A 19,486-nucleotide genomic window follows, 5' to 3' on the forward strand; every position below is an offset into this window, starting at 1 on the left:
CATTTGTCGTACACGTTGACAGTGATGTATTGAATGGCTTTATTTTCAAGAGAATTACACCATTGGTTCAAGCAGCAGCAAGACGATTCTGAGATGACTAAATGACACACTTTCAATAGTTGGCTCTGTCACTTCATAAAACCAACATTCGAGCGTAGGCAGTATAAGGACAGCTTCACATGTCTACTGTCACAGCAGCCCATTTCTCCCGCTATAATGTCTCTGCAGTAAAGGAGGCCACAATCAAAGTCACCATGCACGATGGCAAAAGGCTGCATGCATGCGGGCACTGGTAGCCAAAGGGTGGAGCACCAGCTTCTTGGGCTGTGCACACGATTTCCCACACAAAGCCACTACGATGAACTTCACGCAAACCTAGTCGTCCGCTATTTCAAGTGGTTGCTTGGTTATGAGCAGCCCCTTGTCGTAGAGCAGGCTTGCCAGTTCAAGCCTGTCAACTGGGTTATCCAGAGGGAGGTCGTCCACCTTGAGATACCCAGGGTAAGCGTGCAAAAGTGCCTCCACGGCAGGTGCTTGATCCTCTTCCAAGACGATCCACTGTGGATCACGCCCCTTGTATCGCCGGCTGTTGTCGAACGAGTGGTACAGGCGCACCTCCTCCTCTTCCACGACCAGCCTGGAGGTAGCAGCGTGCCGTCATCAGCCAAATTAAGGACTAATTGCAATTATTTTCACTTGTGGTTAACGATTAGAATCGCACGGTGCGTGTTGGCAAAGTAACTGCAGCAAGGTTGATAGTCTGGTCACTGCACCGCCTTTAAAATTCAACAGTATTTGCATATCACAGTAACAGATGACGAATGTGTCCTGTAGTGTGTTCAAGCAATGCTCGATAAGATAAACACTATCTGCGCAACTTGTATAAAATGTTAAACCACTATGTACATGACCATTTAGTTGGCCTCCTGTGTGTTGGCACTGCTCGAAAACTCTGGAGACAGAGGTGAGCGCTCATCTTCACCACTACGTACTCTGTCTTCTGTCAGACAGCCAAAAGCGCAACACGTCACAGACAGGAGTCAGTCAAACTTAAGCCCCTAGGGACCTCCATTCGTTTTATGAAAGCTGTACACTATCATTCTGCACCATAGGCTGTTTTGTCATCTCAACTTCGCAACTTGCTTGCCATCTCTATGTGCTAGGACAAAGCACTGGCAAACGAAGCTGGTTGCATGGTCCACAATAGCTGTACATATACGTCAGTAGCAGCTTGAGCATCATGATGTCAATGTTCTGCATAGCCTTCAATACCTGCTGCTTGAATGCAATGCCCAAAATATGCTTTCATGCATTCTCAAAATTCATAAGATATCCAGAATGTGCGAACGCTCGGGGCATGACAATAAGAGCCCTCAGAAAGTACAGCACACGTGAGCTGCCTCATAATTAGAAGAGACCCACCTGACTGCATTCCTGCGAGCAAGCCGCACATGGGCATCCGGATCCAGCTCCTGTACATCCACAACTTGGCCACGGTGCCAGCGTTCACCAGTGTGAACACTACGCCTACGTTCCTCTGCACGGTGCATCACCAAAAATAATCCTCAGTAAGTGTTTACACCTCAAAATTTTAATGGAAACCATCACTTTATGGCTCACAAACTGGCCTTTGGTCTGTCATCAAAAAACCCTTCATTAAAGAAAAAGAATCCTCGTTAAACTTAAATTATGGGATTTAACACCTCAATGCAACTCGCAGGTCATGAGGGATGCCGTATTGGAAGCCTTCAAAATAATTCAGCCACTTGGAGGTTGTTCAACAAACATCCAATGCACTGTGAGTGTTTTCACATTCAGGCCTCATCGGAATGCAAGCACAGCAGCAGGGAATAGAACCCGCAACCTCTTCTTCAGCAGTATAGTGATACAGAACCGCACCATCATAGCAAGCTGAATGTCAAAAGGTTTAACACAAGGGTAAATGATAACCAATTTTGTGCAACAGAAGCAGCTGCTGCACATGTTTTCTTGAAAGTCCACTCTGACTGTAATGCAGAAGCGTCACCAGCTATCAATAACAATAATATTTGCATTGCTGGAATTGGCCGTGTGTTTCATAGCCCGAGAAAGTTTTGCTTGCCCAAGAAAACAAAAGAGCCTCTGCATTTACAGCAGGTTGGTTCTGCCATTTGGCATCTGCCTGTTCTATAAATTGGTGCTTTTAGTCATTGTTTGGCTTGATGAAACATTTTAAAAGTCTCGTATCGCATTGCTTGACACTGATGCAGGTCACTGTTGACCGGTCAAACTGCATATATCTACTGCGGCGACCGTAGTGTAGCCTACGTCTTGACCACAGTGAAGTTACAGAGGCCATACTATCGCAGGTGTGCCTGGCACAGGTGGAGAAGGGCACGAGCCTTCTCACTCTCCAATCCTCCATCTTCCACTCTTAGAACGGCTTCCCACTGAAGAGTCTGGACTCGCTGGCACACATCGACACAGTCACTCTCTAGACAGGTTGCAGGAGCTCTCTAGCCATTGCCAAGCAAGCTCTGGTTCCTTTTACTTTTAGTTTGCCCTCAAGCAGACAGCTCTTACTGAAAATACTTTTGCTAAAGTGTACTACAGGCATTTAAAAAAATGACAATGTTGAAAAGTGCCATTTCATCTGTTTTTACTCATGCTGGTCATAATTTCCAAGCAAGGCTTTTCTTTGCTTATACATCTGCTAAGGCACTTTTCTGCTTTGGCTACAGCAGACATTGAAAGCCTGAAACCAAGCATAACCAGGCTTTTTTTTTTTTTTTTTTGCAAATAGTCGTGCATAACCTAGCCGAATATATAACTTGTTAAAGGAACAACAAAGAGTTGTTGCTTTGATGAAGAGAACTCATTTTGTCAAAACGTTGGCTCTGGCGACATCGTCCATTCGACCTATGTTGATCATTTCAGGTCTCCATGTTCCTGTGACCATTTGTCCATTTGCCCTATTTAAGTTGTTAAAAAGTAGCTAGAGAGGTTCGACTGCACAAGAAGGTGCAGCAGGAATTGGATGCTCACCTTGTGAAAGGAGCGGCGGCAGTGCTTCGTGCAGGTGAGCTTTGCCGCACTGGTCAACAGCTGCGTCAACAGGACAATAGTTTACCAACTTCTCCACCAGGTGTCGCACTTTTCCCAAGAAGGCCTCACGTGCATCGCTCGCCTGCACAAGTTCAAACAATTGCGCATTGCCATAACTCCCATTCATGTCCAGACAGCATCAAGACCTCCGTATACGGCAGACACTGCAAGAGAACTCCCTTCACTGGCTCGTGTCATCACGCTAATCGACCGGAACTTCCCTCATCTCTTGAACGGCCACATTCTCTATCCTTCCCTGAAGCTGCAGCTACCACGACGACTCACTAGCTGTGATGCAACATTGCTGTGCCCACTGTGGCGGGTGCACCGTTCACAAAGGCTAAACAATTTTTTCTCGTATGAATGGGTGGCACACATCCATGCAACAGTTGAAGGTGTGAGGAGGTCCATGGACAGCTTCTCTGCATCTGTCCCCAACAATGACGACCAGCACCTACTCTGCACAATGCGAGATCACACTTGTGCTCGGCAACACTCTTGCTGACAGGGGCACCTGGACTGTGGCCATGTTTGTCACAAGCTCGGTAAGCGACATGTGCATTTCTGCAGTTCTTAAAGTCGAAAGAGTTCATTGGCCACATGCTGAATATAACCCGGTTAGATGACCTGCACACAAGAACATTCTTGGCGACAAAGGTGGCTACATGCTAGTGCATGGCTACATGTGTGACAAGCTCAAAAGTGAAATGCACATTGCTGCAGCTGCTAAAGTCGACAGCGTTCAGCGACCAGTGGTAATTTTGATGTGCCATGTGCAGAACAGAACAAACGCACAACCAGTGTTCTCGTTCCTTTTTCTTTTTTCATCTTGCCTTCTTTCTACTGGAAATTGTTGTGCAACTTAATTATTACAGCATTCTCGACGAATCTTGAATTTGTTATAAAAAAGTCAGCATCCCTGTACAACAAAGTTGAACCAGCAAGGTAATGCACACTTCACATCACCGATTTTTAGCCATACATCTCCGTGTCTATCTTTCTCTTTTTAATTTGCTGTGAAACGAAAAAAGCTCATGAGTTCAATTAAACAAGCTAGGCCACCATCAGTGACAGCATACTATGAGGCTCGCCGGGTTGCTTCAGACAAGAATATTTTTTTAACGCAGTAACAACAAAAATGTTTAACTGAAACACGAAGCTGCCCTTGCATGATTATGTGCCAAGTTGTAACTACTTGAGAGGCTGAAATCATTAGGTTGTTTTATTTCAGTTAATAATGGCCACTGTTTTTCATCCAGCTAACAACTGCACACTGAAGAACGAAAGAAAATGATGGCAACCACCTTTCAACTCAGTTTTATGACGTCCTGCGTCTCGTGACAGCTGTCACACATGAGCCTCACTAATACCCTACTATTTTAGTTTTATTTTTCTAGTAGAGAGTCAAAACATAAAATCTCAAGACTTACTTGCGAGGCAAAATAAACTCACCCTCATGGCATCAGAACCACAGATTAAAAAAATCCTCAGGCCACCGTGTAACTACTAAGCAAGAGTTATGAAATTTATCACAATTATCATGATACAGTTACTGTATAAAATTTATGACATTATAATGAGTGCTTGCTAATGGTTTTTGTTTTTCTACTGAGTGATTTCCCGCCACCTCATTCGTGTTGCATGTTATCACTGAGATTGCAGGAGTGATCAACACATCGCAAAAAGTCGCTAAAGCACAGCATTCACATATCGCTGCAATCACTTGATTTCTTTAAGACAGCTAGGAAAAATGCTTCCTGGTTTACTTGATGCACAAAGTGACAACAAATGTGATATGATTAGGGCGAACGGAGAGTGCGGCAGTCATGCACTGCACGCTCAACATGGGCAGTCACTGATTTTACTACAGTGCAAAGACAGTGAAAGGGTAATTGCTTCTGTACCTAATCAGAAAATGCAGACCAGATTTTACGGCCATGCTACAATCGCAGAAGAAATTGTCTTTAAACATATGCAAGCCATATGCAAATATGTAAACACATAGGCTGTAGCAGATGACACACATTGCAATCCACACTGTTCGTGGTTCAGCCAGTGCCATCCAGGTGGCGACTCTGCTCGATCTTGCAGCCAATAGCCTTGCACGCTTTGCCTTTATGTGAAACTGGCAGTCTTTGTTTCGACATTTCAATTAAAAAGAACAGTTAACTTCCTGTTTTCATACGATTGTAACTAACAAACCACGAAGCCCCTCACTTCGCCTTATTCTTCTTGTTCATATTGCTCCAATTGTACTGCAATTGTTCTCAACCTGCAATACAGTAGTTAGCATGGAAATAAAAGCAAAATGCTTGCTTGAAAACATTATAGATTTCATACTTGCAAGGCCCTGTTTCCAGGCCCACACACACACACTGTTTAACAGCGAGCAAGCAGACAGACAAAGATTACAGACCACATCTGCATTGGCCACACCCATGTAGTTGAGGTAGCCTCTCGGCAGTGATTTCCTGTACTCCACGTCTTCCTCCATAGCCAGCTGCACTGCTTGGGGGATCATCTGAAAGAGAAATGTTGAAACAATTAAGAAAAACAACAGAATGCCAACCAAAGATGCCTGAAACATATTTAGTAATGCAATGAACGGGGCTAGTTGGTGGACATTCATGATTGTATTGCGCTTAGTATTACACAGACAGAAGGACTAAAGAACGAACATATGATGCCACATAGCCATTATCGACCACCCGGCACCGAGTGGCCGATCTCAGCAATAAAGGTGGCTTGCCAGTCATATCGGACAGCACACTGTGCCAGGGGAGTGCTGACTCCATGGACACGACAAGTCTGTTGCTATGCACACGACAAGTTTCAAAAGTGATTTTATCTTTGAAAGTGAACGACCTAGAATACCACCCTTGCTTGAGTGGCTTGCAATGTCGACGAACGATGTCACACTTACATTTCTCTCACGTAGATGCAACGTTGGTTTTTTTTTATCGTTATAACTGTACTTTTATAACAAATAATCGACGATAACAAAGTAATTTTAGTGGAAGCCGCAACTTTGTTATAAGCTATAACGAGGTACAACTGTATGAGGAAACCAAAAGCAGGCAGTTATTAGCTGCAAAAGAACTCAGCATTGGAACATACCCTTTGGAAAAGGTCACCCCATGTGTTCCGTTGGCATGTGGAGAGAGTTAGGTGCAACGAATGGACATCTTCAGGAGTGTAGGCCTGCAAAGACAGCAATCAATCACACAATGCAATGCTGCAACATCATGCACCTTTTAAGCGCTGAAAAAAACTACACGACACTTGGACACTGGTAAAACAATGTTGCTCAAACATTGGTTACAACAGATGTAGTGGGCTGACCAATTGTTTTCTCCCTCCTACATTTCTTCCCAATGACAAAAATATCATTTTGCGGTTTGCGCAAGTCGCTTTGAAAGAGCAAGTATTTTTCTCTCTAGCAGAACTTCTTCACTACTATTCCGGTTGCTACAAATATTGTGCCAAGCACACATAAAGTTACTGAATTGACAAACCCAGCACAGCAAACATATGTCGCAAACCCATGTCACAAACAGTATTTTTACAGTGTGACACCAGAGTATGATAGGCCCCTGTACCTGATGTATGATTCCACGAGGAAAGTAAAGCAAGTCCCCTGGCTCCAAGACAGCCTCCAAGATTGGCTCCCCCACTTCTTCAGGAGAGAAGTTTTCTGAAATGAAATTAGATATGAAACAAGAAAGTTGAAAAGTGAACGGTTAGTGTAACGGCATTAGTACGTGATTACTTTTGACAGTCAAAACCAAGCTATGTTAATGGCATGAAGCTGTAATGACACGGCGGAAGCTGTTATTAAACCTACGAAGCCCTAAACAAACAGGGTGAAAGGCACTTCGACAATCTCGCACGAGCTGAAGTCATACTCTCCGACTACATCACCACTGACAATATGTTGTTGGTCAACTTACTGGCGGCAATATAAAGAGATGTGCCTGGTAATGAGAAGCATGTCTGTTTGCATGAAGATGTGTGTGTTACGCCGCCGCTATACGGAAGAAATTACAAGGGTGTCGGTCATCTGCTCAAGTTTGGTGCGAGTTCTCCTAAAATGTTGTGAAAACTTACTATTTGAGTGAAATGAGGAAAATCGTAGAAGTTTCTGCACAGACTTTGTACAAATACAAATGAGCTTAGCGTATTTTTTAGCTAATTAAAGGTATGCACTAAGACTTTGTTTGTTTGATAATTCGATAATTTGACATTTGGATTACAGTCAAACCTCGTTATAGCAAAGTTGCATCAGACACGAAAACGCCTTCGTTATATGCGATATTCGTTACATGCCAATGTTGGCAGGACCAATTTTGGGTTGACTTTGTTATATCTAATAATTCGTTATGTCCGTGTTTGTTATATAGACGTTCAACTACAATCATACATTTCTTCTCGTCCCATAAAACCAAACTAACTTCTGAAAGGGCCAGTTACCAGGGCTCCACTCCATGAATACTTTCTTTCCACTGCCATGCACAAAAAAATCGGTACAAAAGTAGCAAAATGAGTAAATGAGTGTGCACTTGCCACTTGAGAATCGTGGAAGCTCTTCAGAGGGGTCCCTGTTAAACAAAAAAAGTAGCCACCGCTGATGAACGAAATCAGTGGATTTGTGACGAACCTAGCAAGCAGAAGAAACGGCACAATAATCCCAGTAGGAAAAGCAGGGGACAAACCTTGGAGCATAAAGACGCCAACACTTTCGGCCTTCCAGCTGAACAACAAAGGCCTCAATGTCATCGTAGTGGGGAGCAAACCCTTGGGATCCAGCTGGGGTCAGGTACCTAAACAAGTAACGGCAGGTGAGCAAGTAAGAAAAGCCAGTACAGTTACAGCATAAAAGAGTCTGGAGCTATGGTTTTGATCAGCCAGACATCACGTGCTTGCAAGAGCTAAGGTTCTCAAGCATCAGAAACATACACTCGCCACGATATAAAAGAGCTTGTAAATACTTTTACAGCAAAGCTATTGAGAGGAGCTCCACAGCCGTTTTCGTGCGGTTGTGAAGGCAGCGTGTGGAGACGTGCTCAGTATCAAAACAGCCAGATTCCCAAACGTTTGCTTTGAAACACAATTATCAGTGATTATAAAACAAAAGTTTTGTTGTGCATACCGTGTTTAAATAGACATCAACTTATTTGCGCAGTTTTTTTGTAGCCAGCAATTAGTAATTTTTGTTTCTCAAGTCATGTTTCACAGGCAATTGGTGGTAATCTAAGAGATTAAATGGGTGCAGCAGTGAAAGCACAGGGCACGGTGCTATAACGCAGCCTCGATGGGAGTCACCACTAAGAACAGCCAGCAAAAAAAAAAAAAGCCCTAGCACTTACAAAGGTTATGAAAACAGTCTTATACAGCTCTGCTGTCTTTGATGTATCAGTTGCTTAGATTGGCATTATGTGTGAAGGATTTTTTGTATTATTAGATTTCAATAAAACTTCTAAGTTTGAATAAAGACAGATGTTTTTTTTTAGTTTATATATTTCTTTATTAATGAGAATGCTTGCCGGTCACCAGACAACATCTCATTGCACTCTTCGTTTAGACCTATGGTTAGGGCTTGCTGGTGCATAGTAAGCTGATGTTACATGTGTTCTTGTAGTTCCATCAGCACATTTCACTTAAAATTGCATGCCTTGCTCCACAAAACACAACTGTTTGACCAACTGTGAAGACTAAAAAAAAAAAAAAACAGCAAGTAAACTCATGAACATTTTCTGGACCATCAATGTGTCTGTGTGTGTGCAATGTTCAGGTATGGTGGTTAAATTTTCGTGCTTCCATATGTAAACTAAGCAACCACATCCTGATTTTCAATCATAAAATCATAAAGCCATCACATGTCAGCATGACCATGGTTAATTCTGTCTATGTTGTTCAATATGCGGAGCAATTCAATGTGACAATAAAATTGCCATCATAAAGGTTGCCATAACTAATGACTAAGTGGAACATCATTGTGTGTTGCCCATAACCATTGCAGCCTACTATGACATGTCTTTTGATCTTAGTATCAACCATTTCTTGTTTATTTTTATTCTCTCTGCTTGAGCTATTTTGGTTACCTCGGACTATATTCGTTTTCCGAAATGCATGAGGAAACAAACAAGCAAACAAAAAGCACAGAGAATGCCAAGTCATGTTTATCAACAATAATAACTCCAAAAATGGTCAAGATAGGCAACAGCTTTTGCAAACGATGGACATAGAAAGTGAACCAGTGAATTTGAAAGATGCCACTTGAAGACCCTACCTACAAAACCTCTGCAGGCAAAACAGCTGCATATACACATTCTGCCAAACCAGCATTGCACCTGCTGGAAACATCCACTCGCCTACACTATACAGTGAAACCTCAATATAACAAACACGGATATAACGAAGTACACATAAAAGCTTTCTCACGTATATCAGTGTGTAGCGAATGTATGCATTTAATGGATATCTGATATAGCAAAGGTATTTTCATGTCAGATGAGACTTCCGTGATAACGAGGTTCAACTGTAATTTCATGCTTCACAAAATCATAGTGTAAGTGCTTGATGTCCTGATCTCATTTGAAAAATGGTTGTACCTCAAGTATGTACTGCAGGCCGTTGCTACCAAAGCTAGATGTCACACAGCACCCGCAGCAGCGCCCCACTGTTGCAACACATTCACTATGTCACACTGTTTGCACAGCATGTAGTCAACACACTCATTATTACATGAGACGGAAAAACATGCTTGTCGGAAGTGCACCCATTCACAAGTTTAGTTCATCACATCCATTTCTGTTGCTTCAGCCAACCTAGACGTGTAAAAAGTGATACACCTAAAGTTGTTTGAACTAAAAGCTTTTGCAAACACCACACACCTGCCAATCTCCAAGAAAAAAAAGAAAAGAAAGAAAAGGTAGTCCTAAGAACAGCCAACGACATTAAAGTTTGTGGCTTTTTAACAAAATGAATGACAGTTCTGCCACTCTGAATTTTTTTCGGGCCACTTCTGATAAGGTGTGTAGTGCTTGGAGAGCAGCACACGCACAGCAGAAGGCCGCAGAGGGAGTGACCACTTACATGTTCGCACCCACAAAGCTGCCAAAGAACTCTTGCAGTACAGAGCAGAGGCGCCAGACGGCACGGCTGTATGTCTGCGGGTTGAGCAGGCGTACTGAGCAGCCCTTCTGAAAGGCATCCCAGACGACTGCGGCATGCGCACGTCCATCTGGGTTGTGCGTCTCTCGCTTGCCTCCCTCATAGGTTGTCAGGTCTATGTTTTCTGTGAAGAAGAGGCTCCGTTCCCGAAGGATACGGTCCAGCTGATCGCAGCTCATGAGGCCCTGGTAGAAGTCCGATTGGTGGCGCCGGACCAACATGGGCTTCTTCTCCCACAGCTCCCTGCAAATGCAGGAGACTTGTTTACAGTCGAGAAATTAAATACAAACAAGTTAGGGATAACTTGAATGTGTTCTTCCATTTCTACTTTGGCCAATACGTGTAGTATCTGCATGATTTTGGCTTGTACGCCTAGTGTGATGCCTACACTAGCTTTGGCCACTAGATAAGTATTGGTGCGAGATTCTGCTCCCAAGTTATTACTTGCAAAAGGTATTCTACTTCGGAATTTCTTGTTCAAGCAGCATTTGTCCAGGACTGTATTACTCGTTTACACACATAAAAGCATTGATCACAGCAAGAACACTAGAAGTAAGCACTGAATTAGGCTGTGCTGATAACTTTCACAACTTCAGACTCTATATATATATATATATATATAATCAGGAAAAACAAGCTTTCCTGATTTGACCATTCTTGCGCGCAAACTATGGCAAGATCGTCACTCCAAGGCACCCCACATTTTGAAGCTCTTCCATAAATTTAGGCTGGCTTTTGCAAGAGGAAACTACAAACATTCTAAAAACAATTGCCTTTTTCTTTTGATTGGAGTAGAATTTGTTACTACATAACTTACCTAGCCAGAGACAGTATTAGTTAGCATTTGTGGTAATACAGGAAGCAGGCACAAAAATTTTAAGGCAGTGTTCCAACCTGTCTCAGTTTTACAATGTTCTCTAGCATACTAGCCTACTGCAACCCAGGAAGCTGATTCACTTGCTACTTCGAATTTCCAGTCTATCAACATAGCTTCACTTTACAGTTCGCTTTGGTGCCCTTTGAAGAGCTCATCATCTGCTACAAGCAAGTCAACTGATGCGTTCTTTCCGCGGTTGGCTCCCCAGTTTACCTTCTGAATGTATTTGCAAAAAAAAAAAGAAAAAAAAAGAAAAAGAATATTTAGAACAACACAATGCTGAGAAAGTTAGTGGGACTTCATGGTGCAGAAAGGCAGGCATACAAAACACGGAACACAAGAATGAGAAGGACTACAGAAATACCGACTGTCAATTGAAAATAACTACAGTGGCAGAACAGAAGAACGACACAAAATTTATTTGTGCGTGCTCAAGGGAAGGCAGCCCCAACTTAGCATGCGCAGATACGTTTTCCGCCTTCCGCCTTTTACGCCACTGTGTGACCTGTCAATTGTAATTTATTTTGTCGTTCTCCTTCTTGTGTTCGTGTTTCGTACGCCTGCCTCGCCGTAGCACAAACTGAATAGTTGGGTCCTTTTATGCCGATATTTGTCTGCACTGTGCCGCAAACTTATCGGCCCTAGTACCCACCTGAAGAAGCGCTCCCTTTCGACTGGCTGGATGAGCCAGTCGAAACAACGTTCCGCAGCAAGTTCACTGCCTCCCGAAACGATCGACTTCACTGCTTCCGAGCCATCGCTAGACGTGGAGCCGTTCAAGCCGTCATAAACAGCGCACTGTTCTTCTTTTCTGATCTTGCCATTTTTCTGTAAAATCGAAACAAGAGAAATCACTGCTTTTCGCCCTGCGCGCCCAGTGAACCACCTTACGGGCCAAGAGAGAACACTAAGCGCTTGTGGGCAAGGAAGGCGGGGAAGCAACAGCTTACTTGAACAGTACTACGGTAACCTTTAACGTGTAACATGAAAAGTACCTGGGGCGTACTTGAGCACCTTTTGCGACGTTGACGTTTATCTGCGAGTTTCCCTGGAGAACGGGGGTCGGGACTTTTGGCAGATTTCTTGTTTGTTTTCGCTCCCTGCGGTAGATTGAGCAATAAACGCAGAATGTGTTAATTCACGCACCGTAAATAGGTGGTTCAACATGAAAAGTGTAACGACTCCCCACTAGTAATATGAAACAAATATGAGACCGACTTCACAGTAAAAAGGCTTTAGCAGCAGAGCGTCATGACATCTACAAGTTTGTCTCACCTTCCGCTTTTTGTACACTGCAATCGCTGATTCCACTTTTCTATTCATTTCGCGTACGCGCGAACTAACCACGCTTTTAGAGCACGTGCGCTAAACTGGCAGCCGCAGCTGGCCACAGGGCGACGTTTGTGAAGCGGACTCGACGTCTCTTAAGTTGGAAGTATCGCAGTCGCTCCCGTTAGCAGTCAGTGAGCTTATCAACGTATTCCGTAACTGTTCATATGATGGCTAGACTAGCGCCGTTCCGTAACAACATACGAACAAGTGTGACAGCGCAGAGCAGCCGGCTGCACGCGCTGCATGTTGTCAGCTACGATTTGGATTGACTTGTCTCCGTGTATGTGGTCAAGCCAGTCAAGTTTCTTGGCGGAAACTTCTTTGCGTTTCTTTGGTCCGCTTTGGTCCATGCTTACCGCTCCGCTTTTATTCGCATTTTATTTTGGTGAACTATTTGATTGTATAACGTTTTAACGTAGTTGTGAAAGAGGACAACTTTTTAAGGTTACCAATGTGCCCGGCGAACTCGTTTAGCCCCGGCTGAACGCAAACTAGCATGCGTGCGTGTTGTTCATCACACGTCTTCCGTATGATTGTTGCGTCGTTTTGATGGCGCTAGTACGCTGCTATTCATATCGTTTATGTTAATCCTGTGCGCTGCTGTACCTGCGTCATCCGTGCCTGCTAGACAATCGTACCGATTTCTGCGATCATGAACTTTGCCAGCTCACCGGTTTCTTGAAAGCAAAACCAAGCCCGAGACTGTGACATGACTTTCGTGTTCCTACCTTCGTTACCTCCTCGATAATGTGGTTCAAGTGTTTATATTACGGTGAGTGACACAAGAGATTATTCATCAGGATGCTCGCGATGTTCGTGAGCATCCTGACAGGCTGGTGCTATTTCAGCCGGTGGCTTTATACTGCAACTCTTGTGCGACTCGGCGTTTTGTTTATGGGTGTGCCGGGTGTTGAACGTCGCTGCCCGCCTAAGATTCGATTGATGCTGCCTGAAACACTGCACATTTCCGACATTCGTATCACGAAATGCGATACTTACACTAAAGTGTGACGTGAAAAGTTCCAGCTCGCGCCTTCGAGCTGTTCGTTTCTGGCACACCTAGCGATGTAGCACATATCGTTAGCTGCGTGCCTTTGGGTTTCTAATGCATCTGTGAAAAGCTGAGAGGGCTTTGCAGTCATGTTACCACAATGTGCAGTTTCTAAGTAGAACGTCATTGCAGCATTTCAGCAACGTACATTCGATACATGGCTACTTCTCTGTGATGTCTAAGCTAAGCATTTCAAATGTGCGGGTGTAAGAGCCAGAGCTTCCAACACGTTTCATCCAGCTTTACCACATTGAATCCTATGTCGAAAGCCATGCTATGGGCTAATTAGATGCGCCTTGCGACACCTTTGTACCCCGGCCCTTGTCCGCATTTATATTACTTATCCTCTCATTAGTTCTTGTGCATGAAAGAAGCCACTTGTTAGTCTGTTTAAATGAGAGGATAAAGGTCACGCACAAGCACATAAGCGTACAAGGAAGGTGAAAAATGCATGCCATAATTACACATGGTTTGTTAAGAATCGATGGCATTGCATCTGGTGCACCCAGCTCTTCCCTGTACAATCTGATGTATATGTATAGGTAAGGGGAAAGCTCGGCTATGGCAGAAGAAAAGCAGCTTCAGTTAAGAAGGTTGCAGGACTCCTTAACTACCACACTCTTTATTGTCCATAATGCATTCACAGCAACAGTGCTGGACACAAATCATAGCCTGTTAGTGTGTCATTCTAATTAAACCAGAATGCTTTCTCATTACTTCTAGCATGTCTTCATGAACCTTCCTGTGGGTTTGTTGAAGTACCTTGCAGGCACAAGGTATATGACATGCACAGTAAATGCACCTTGCAAATGATTTGCATTGTAATTTCATTTGAGGCTGTGTTCCTCGATTGATTACATGTTTGATATTACAGGGCACAAACAAGAAAGTGGTGCTGTTGTACAGCTTCCGGCTTTTCTCACATTGCTGGTGCTGTGGGCTCATTCATCATCATGCGAGCCAACTGTCTTCCGTGAAAAGGTGACCGGTGCCGTTGGCGCCGGCAATTACAGCTATTACACCCTTTCGAAGCCTGGTGCAGTCACCATATTGGTTCACCCATTGGCTGGAGATCCTGACCTGTATGTGGCAGAGCGAAATGCACAGCCGACCTTTGACCTGGACAGTCATTGCGCCCAGGTGAGCTCGCACCAGTTGCTGCATATTCTTGGAAGGTTCTGTGCTGGCACTACCGCAAAAGCACTGAATAGACCTATCTTCGGCACGAAACTGTGTGTACGTCGCAGAGAAGGGTGCCACACTTTCGCTTTCCTCCTGCACCGTACAAGCATCTGTCAGCAGTATTAACTCAAACAAATTTGCCAAGGGGCCACATTACTGCCTAATACAAACAAGAACTTCTTTTCAGCGCGCAAACGTGCTTAACAGGCCGCAACGAGAGAAAAGATGAGACACGTGTAGCGTATTGTGTCTCATAGCCCGTTGTGTCTGTTAGACGCATTTACACACTCGCAGTGCTCAACAAACTTGCCCAACTACCGTACTCACTCGAAGGTAGGTCGCACACGAATATAGGTCGACCCCCTATATATTGAACTTGCCGAGAAATAAAAAAATTAGTTCTAATACAGGTCGACCAATATCTCTTTAGAAGCACAAAAAATGAGAAACTTGGAACAATGCACACCTTTATTTACCGTACGCTGTGCTAATAAATTTCACTAGTCGATTCCACAAGATGCACCATTGTCGGAAATGCCAGAGAAGTATTCCTCACCAGATGCTCCGCCGACGTACTCGGCACCCCAAACGACGTCGTCCTCACGGTGTGTTCGAGTGCAATGGTTATGCAGCATTTTCTAATGCCAGTTTGGATAATCTCCAGACGGGCATTACGGCAGGTTTGATGGAAAAACTCCGTCAGCTCGGTACTTTTGCTAGCTTTGTTTACGAATAGAGGTCGAGATTTTCTGGTCAAGAATATAGGCCGATAGCTCATTTTGGGTAACATTTTAGGGGGAAAAAAGGACGATCTATATTCGAATAAATACGCTAGGTGTGTTGACTAAGAATTTCTTGTTTGTCTAGCTGCGATGACCAACCTCTCTGCTATTCCCATCTGTCTAGTGTATCCATGTGCGCGCCACTGCTGTTGGGCTAGCTAAGCTCGGAAACCCCTTCATCTATTTAGTCCACACACTCTTTGTCATTAAACGATCCTGGGTGACGGCCAAAAGTTATGTGCATTGAAAACAAAATTAGGCATATTAAATATCATTGGGCAAGGTTTAGGCTAAATACTAAACCCAGTGCATGCTCTACAGCTGCAAAGGCAACTGTCAGGTAGATTTGATTTATGGTCCACCTTTTTCAATACTATGTTTTTCTCAAATGAACATAATTTCACTTTTGAATGTAAGGTTTCACAGTTTCTCACACAATTTTTGAAATCTGAATAGAATCAATTCATTTCACACTGTCATTGTTATGTGGTAATGTAACGCATTGCATCTCATAATTATGTCTAATGCTTCATCTGAGAGTGAAGATGTAAAATTTTTTAATGGGCTCCACTATATTGCGCAAGTGCTCTGGCGAAGCATATTGCTTACTTGCAATTGGTGGTTTGATGTCTAAACCATGCCGAGTATTACACATGCCCAAAAACTTAAGGAAAAGGCCGTACTAACTTTTGATGTGCACAGCTGATTAGAATTACTTTCAAAAAGATATCCTCCGCGAAGCAGCAACCTACTTCACTTGTGGCCTGTGCGCTCGAATGACAAGTCTATTGCAAGCTATGTCCTAGTTTCGGTCTATCACAGCACATTAACATAGTATTGGAATACCTGAGCCAAAAATCGATCCTGGTATGTTGTCTCATGAAAGAAACAGAAGTATGCAGAAGTATAGGCAAAAATTTTTTTCTTCTTACTTTTACCTAGAAATAAGAATACATGTGGCACCCAACTCACCATCAACCAGCTGGCGAGCACCATGCCCATTCCTAAAACCCGACACCATATATGCACTTCTCTTAGCAAGCCACGGTATTTTCGGCAGTTTACATGCAGTAATGCACGTTGTTGTATTGAATTATATATGCAGTAATGCATTGTAGTTTACATGCTACAATGTGGCATTCTTTAAACAAAATTCAAACGATGCAGGCGATATATTTACAGGGAAGTTTATCTCCTTGCGAAAGGGCTGCTGCTTGGTGATATCTACTCTGACTGTGTTATTTCTTTAACATTTCTTGCATAGAGATATAAATGCAGATGCTTGTAGGCATGGGTACTTATGTCGTGAGGAGCATGAAGAAAGAAGCGATGCCTTGTTCTCTTCATTTTGTGCTGCCACTGTGCCAACGCTGCAAACGGGCGGTACGTGCCCAGGCAAGCCTGCTCGCTTGACGTACGCTTTCTCCATAGTGCACTGAGCACCTGCGGAGGCACTGGGATTGCCTGAGAAAGGTCTATTCAGCGAGCTCTTTCTAAATAAGTAGCTGCACCAAAATGAACCAATTACTTCTTACACTGTCCTAACGTTTTGCACAAAAACTGCAGCCAAGGACCAAGAAGGCAAGGCATTGACACCATAAACATTTTATAAGGAGTGACACTGTGAAACGAGAGTTCAGCAATCTTCATAGGAAGAGTACTCCTTCACGTGAACTGCTCTGGCTACTTTTCTTTGCCTTGTGTAACTGTTGTGTCAGATTTCACAAAAAGGCTCTGGCACCAGGGGCAACTCGCAGGTAATAATTGGCAGTGATTCAGGAATTGCACATGTTTGCGCACAAATACGGTACATAAGGTGCAATGTTGCCACTATAGTTTTAAGCATACATACCAATGGATAATGAACTAGCATCACATGAAGTCGACTGGCAAATGTCACTCACCTGACAGCAATAGACTGCTTCTTTTAGCAGCTGGGACAGTGTGCCTGTGAATTTAAAATTGTATCTCTCGAAATAAAATTCTTATAGTCAACAAGTTAGCTCCTTCAATTTGATTTTCATCTGTAGTAAGTCTACTTTCACCATGATTGACGTGTCTGCAGTCGACAACATGTGGCCACGAGCGCATAGACCTGCCACGTAGCTTTGGACGACCTGTGGGCATTGGCATCTACGGCCATCCATCGCACGACCTGAGCCTCTATGAGCTTGAAGTTCGAGTGGACGACTCGACAGAGAACCTGCTCTTCCACGACTACGGTTATGCCGCATCACAGCAGCCTGGCAGCCGTCATCAGGACAGCCCCACAGTACCAGGCGACGAGGTCACTGATGACATGGGCCCATCAGAAGAGATATCCCTTTTGTGGACTTTTCTGCTTGGTGTGCTGAAGTTGCTTCTAGAGATTCTGCAGGGCTGAAGGCTTCATCGGCTGCTGCTGCACCATATCACTTTGCTGTGCATAGCGAGGGAAGTGCAACTTTGTGCATAATATTTTGCACCTAATTCTTTCTGCTACATGACACTCCAGTGCCAATTTGACCAGCTGTGTAGTGTTGAGCAGTGTTGAAAAGTTGCACGTATTTGGCAAGTAAGAGCTTTACAACAATGTCAAATTTTGATACGATGAGGCTCGTGTTCTGATTAAAGGACGACCGAAGAGGGTTCGAGAGTTTCAAGAAGTGCCGTTTTTGACCAGCATGTAATCAAAAGCTGGTCAAAGTTGCAATATTGCCTGCGTCACCCAGAGGCTTCATAGCTTCAGCCATTGCTGTGCCATTCACCTGACTCCACACTAGTAATTTTTCTGTTGTTTGGTTTGCCCTTTGAAGCTGTCACATAGTTGATGTAGTGCCTCTTTATAGTGATCCAACTACTGCTACTATTGCTTGATTTATCTCATGCACTATAAGAAGGTCAGCTACAGTTAGTAGTTAGCTAGCTATGGCAGTTTCGTTCATACAATGTGTTAAAGAAGAAAGAAAAGTGGTTTACATGCTTTCTTGAAGCATCTAGGTGCGACATAGCCACGAATCATGGTGTGCCTCGCCTAAGCATGAATATGAAGCCGCACATGCCTGACACACACTTTTGTGCGCAAAAGTTCCGCTGGTTGATGGGATGCTCCTTTAGTATGCATTGTGCCAAATACTAATTAAGTATGGCATCATAGCTGCTTCTCTGCTTTGCTTTAGAGACAATGGCCAGCCATAGCATTCTGCTTGGAGTTTGCATGTAAAATATGACATGGGTGGACAAACATTTTGGTGCAGTGCGTGAACATGGTCCTTGATACTCCATTTAATGATGTTTGACTAGTTTTACATTGTGATAAGCTCCACGACTGCGACACTGCTCAATTAGCATATTGCAGAACAGTTTAAACAACACAGTCTTTCAGTATAGAACCAAGTCCAGCCCTGGTGTGTAGCAACTGTAGATATGCAGCCTAGAAGCCTAATTTGATCACATGCTCAGCGGCTTGCCATCAGTAGGCCACACACACCAAACTGTTATTGGGCCACGCTGAACCCTGCCACCTAACAAACTGCTGAAGATTGGCTAAGAAGTCATTTGGCAATGTTTATAGTGGCTCGAATAGTATATACTGTAGTTGTCATGAACGAAAGAATCGGTTGTGAGTTGCCAGAAGAGGCTGCATGGAGATTTCTTAAGCATTTTACAATGTGGTGCATCATGGAGTGTGGCTGGTAAGCGTCATCAGACTTTGTATGGTGATACTGCCGTGGTATGTTTGTACGCACTATACCTTGCACAGGATTATTGCCTATAGTAGCTCTGTGGTACTACTGTTTGCATAATGATTTATAGCAGGCATTTTACCAGCAGTGAGTACGAGTTTGCTGTGCATTGCAGCATGCTTGAGTCAGAGTTGATCGTCATGCTTTTGTGTGAAAGTTCTGTGGGAAGTTCTTTTCTCCCATTCATTGGTCTGCACTTTCCTTGCCCTGTCACGCAGCTTTATATTTCCTTGTACAGTTGTCACTAAATAAAATGAAGAAGAAAAAAAAATGCACAGAG

At 43.7% G+C, this 19,486-nt stretch overlaps 2 protein-coding genes across 2 annotated transcripts; one reads left to right on the top strand and one right to left on the bottom strand.

The window, feature by feature from the left end:
- Nucleotides 1-20: 20 nt before the first annotated feature.
- LOC119457670 (bifunctional lysine-specific demethylase and histidyl-hydroxylase NO66) lies at nucleotides 21-12,687 on the bottom strand. Its single transcript, XM_037719309.2, has 12 exons — nucleotides 12,410-12,687; nucleotides 12,130-12,234; nucleotides 11,787-11,962; nucleotides 10,180-10,500; nucleotides 7,797-7,904; nucleotides 7,648-7,682; nucleotides 6,684-6,778; nucleotides 6,202-6,285; nucleotides 5,501-5,605; nucleotides 3,025-3,166; nucleotides 1,423-1,537; nucleotides 21-637 (listed from the first exon to the last, which is right to left on the bottom strand). Exons 1-12 carry the CDS (start codon nucleotides 12,455-12,457, stop codon nucleotides 376-378), a joined length of 1,596 nt encoding a protein of 531 aa, XP_037575237.1. The 5' UTR covers nucleotides 12,458-12,687; the 3' UTR covers nucleotides 21-375.
- A 15-nt stretch (nucleotides 12,688-12,702) lies between these two features.
- On the top strand, nucleotides 12,703-19,469 carry LOC119457673 (UPF0669 protein C6orf120 homolog). Its single transcript, XM_037719312.2, has 3 exons — nucleotides 12,703-13,238; nucleotides 14,392-14,657; nucleotides 17,547-19,469. Exons 1-3 carry the CDS (start codon nucleotides 13,214-13,216, stop codon nucleotides 17,862-17,864), a joined length of 609 nt encoding a protein of 202 aa, XP_037575240.1. The 5' UTR covers nucleotides 12,703-13,213; the 3' UTR covers nucleotides 17,865-19,469.
- Nucleotides 19,470-19,486: the final 17 nt, after the last annotated feature.

Source organism: Dermacentor silvarum, chromosome 7, assembly GCF_013339745.2.
Source record: "Dermacentor silvarum isolate Dsil-2018 chromosome 7, BIME_Dsil_1.4, whole genome shotgun sequence".
NCBI lineage: Eukaryota > Metazoa > Arthropoda > Arachnida > Ixodida > Ixodidae > Dermacentor > Dermacentor silvarum.

Bases quoted from the DNA above. Each gene is read 5' to 3' on its own strand.
- LOC119457670 (XM_037719309.2), bottom strand. From the start codon at position 12,457: ATGAATAGAAAAGTGGAATCAGCGATTGCAGTGTACAAAAAGCGGAAG. The intron at 11,963-12,129 runs GTACTTTTCATG...TCGATTTTACAG, and splicing joins GGTGCTCAAGTACGCCCCAG to AAAAATGGCAAGATCAGAAA. The intron at 7,905-10,179 runs GTAAGTGGTCAC...TTACTTGTTTAG, and splicing joins AGCTTTGTGGGTGCGAACAT to GTACCTGACCCCAGCTGGAT.
- LOC119457673 (XM_037719312.2), top strand. From the start codon at position 13,214: ATGTGGTTCAAGTGTTTATATTACG. The intron at 13,239-14,391 runs GTGAGTGACACA...TTGATATTACAG, and splicing joins GTTCAAGTGTTTATATTACG to GGCACAAACAAGAAAGTGGT. The intron at 14,658-17,546 runs GTGAGCTCGCAC...ACGTGTCTGCAG, and splicing joins TGGACAGTCATTGCGCCCAG to TCGACAACATGTGGCCACGA.